The following is a 2108-nucleotide window of genomic DNA, read 5'->3' on the forward strand; positions in this document are numbered from 1 at the left end:
GAGAGAAAGGTTCTACTAGAGAGCAGCGTCTGCTTGCACATCAGCTTTCTTAGTTTTGCAGTACGTCTATCTGTACAAATCTCCTTTAAAAAGGAAGAAAAATTAGTAGGTTGTGCACCTCATGATGTGCAACTGCTAATACCTTTGAGCTAGATAGCAGGCTTCTCTTCCTTCTCCCTCCTTCCCCTATATACATGTCATACACACATGCATTTTCTCACACTGCTGCATTTCTTCTAGGTCTTCGCCCCCGTTTATCGCAACCAAACCCACCTCAGGCTTCAGTGAAGGTAACTGCAATACAAAGCAGCTTACAGAAAGAGGGAGGCAAGAAAACCCCTTCAATTGTCCTCAGATACCATCCCTGAGAACTACCTGAGGCCAGAAACGTAAGTGTAAAATACCTGCATGTCCTTATTTCTTTTGCCTGTCCTCTTCTAATCTCTCTTCCACAAGCTCTTGCGTACAAGAGCACAGTTTGCCTGTTTGACTGTCAACCAGAAAAAAATGGACACACAGTGTCACCTAGTGGCACCAGAAAAATCACTGTCTGGTCTCCAGCTTCCAGTAAGAACACAGGTATTGCACCCATTTTTTTTTTTGCCATGGTCTTTTTCAATTGCTGCCTCTGTGTGAAACGTGTATGAATCCAGTCTTCAGACTTCAATTTTCATGTAAATGACTGAACTTTATTGAAGGTTTCATAGTTAGCAGGACCGTTAAGAAAGCAGAATATTTTACACCTCAAGTATAGGTAAGAGCTAATTCTCATGAGAATACAGTACAAATAAAAGCTAATATAAAAGGGCATCCTCCTTCCACAGTTCAAGATTCCATTATTTGTAAAATAAATGAAGTCAAGTTTAAAAATGTACTTCAGCTTCAATACTAGCAATCAGAAACTTTCACTGTTCAGATGATGTTTTATTTTTCCAGAGATTTTTGCAATGCAGCATAATTTCACAGCCATAATGAAAAGATTTATGGCAGCTTGATACAAGTTGTCAAAAGGCCTTAAAAATACTATCTGCAGTTTAAAATGAATGCTGATGAACTCCAGTAAAAAAAAACCCAAAAAACAAACCCCACCCCCAAAAAACCCACTTCAAATGCATCTGAAATACAAAAGTAATGCCCTGCAGGCTACTGCAAAAGTGTTGATTTGCCCTCAAAGAGATCTGTCAGTCAGCACAGCTTCTGGATAAGCACTAAAATACGTATGTTCCAGCAATGGGCACAGCATTCCAGTTACACAGAGAAAAATAAAGAGAACAGGGAATCTTCAACTGAGCACTGGCAGTTTTGAGAAAGAAAAAAAATCACACTGCACTCAATTTAAGATGCTTTAGTTGTTGGATACTAAGCACATACTTTTTTTTAAATTAAAAAAAAAAAACAAAACACCCAGTTGTGCCCTTTACACGTATTAAAGTGCATTAAGTTACCATTTTTAAAGCAGGCCAGAAAGTCCCTTTGAAATTGGTCCCTAAGCACTGCAGTAGCATTTGTAGTGGTAAAAGTAGTGTATTACAGAAAACCTGTTTCACACCACCATTGTGAGTACAGTGAAATTCCTTAAATTGTTAGTCAAATACGTATTGAAGCTCAAAAAGGATAAGACAGTAGGAGTACAGAACGGCTCTGTTCTCATGCTGTGGGCAGAGATTACCTGTTGAAGGTACCCCACAGCCAGATACTTGTTTCCATGCACCTAAATATACTCCTTGCAGACTTCCAGAGTATTTTTCTAGTTGAGAGGAATTTGTTCGTAGGATTCCCTTAAGGTCAGTGTGCAGTATAGCATCGCTTTCATGGAGGACAGCTGTTTGTTAAAGCTAAAAACACCGATTTAAAAAGGCCCAGCACCTTGCAGCAAATTTTCTAGTAAAAGGCCAATTTATTCTTCATCATCATCATCTTCATAGTAACGATTCCTTTTGATCTGTTCTTCCACAGATAGATCTTCCATATCTTCACCCTCCCAGAAACCAACATCTTGGGATTTGCGATTCTGGTTAGGAGATGATTCCTTAGCAGTCACCATGTTGGCTAAGCTGAAATGTTTAGGAGAATTTGGTTCAAGGAATTCTTCATTGGGAATTTCCCGC

At 39.2% G+C, this 2108-nt stretch overlaps 1 protein-coding gene across 1 annotated transcript in view; it reads right to left on the minus strand.

The window, feature by feature from the left end:
• Positions 1 to 1588: 1588 nt before the first annotated feature.
• Positions 1589 to 2108, minus strand: part of LOC104529238 (LIM domain and actin-binding protein 1) — a 6224-nt gene continuing 5704 nt past the window's right edge. The window contains 1 exon segment of the mRNA XM_010173485.2: positions 1589 to 2108. This exon segment is cut by the window's right edge and continues 24 nt beyond it. Coding sequence (XP_010171787.1) covers positions 1898 to 2108 — 211 coding nt within the window. The 3' untranslated portion in view covers positions 1589 to 1897.

Source organism: Antrostomus carolinensis, unplaced genomic scaffold, assembly GCF_000700745.2.
Source record: "Antrostomus carolinensis isolate BGI_N321 unplaced genomic scaffold, ASM70074v2 scaffold13838, whole genome shotgun sequence".
Lineage (NCBI taxonomy): Eukaryota > Metazoa > Chordata > Aves > Caprimulgiformes > Caprimulgidae > Antrostomus > Antrostomus carolinensis.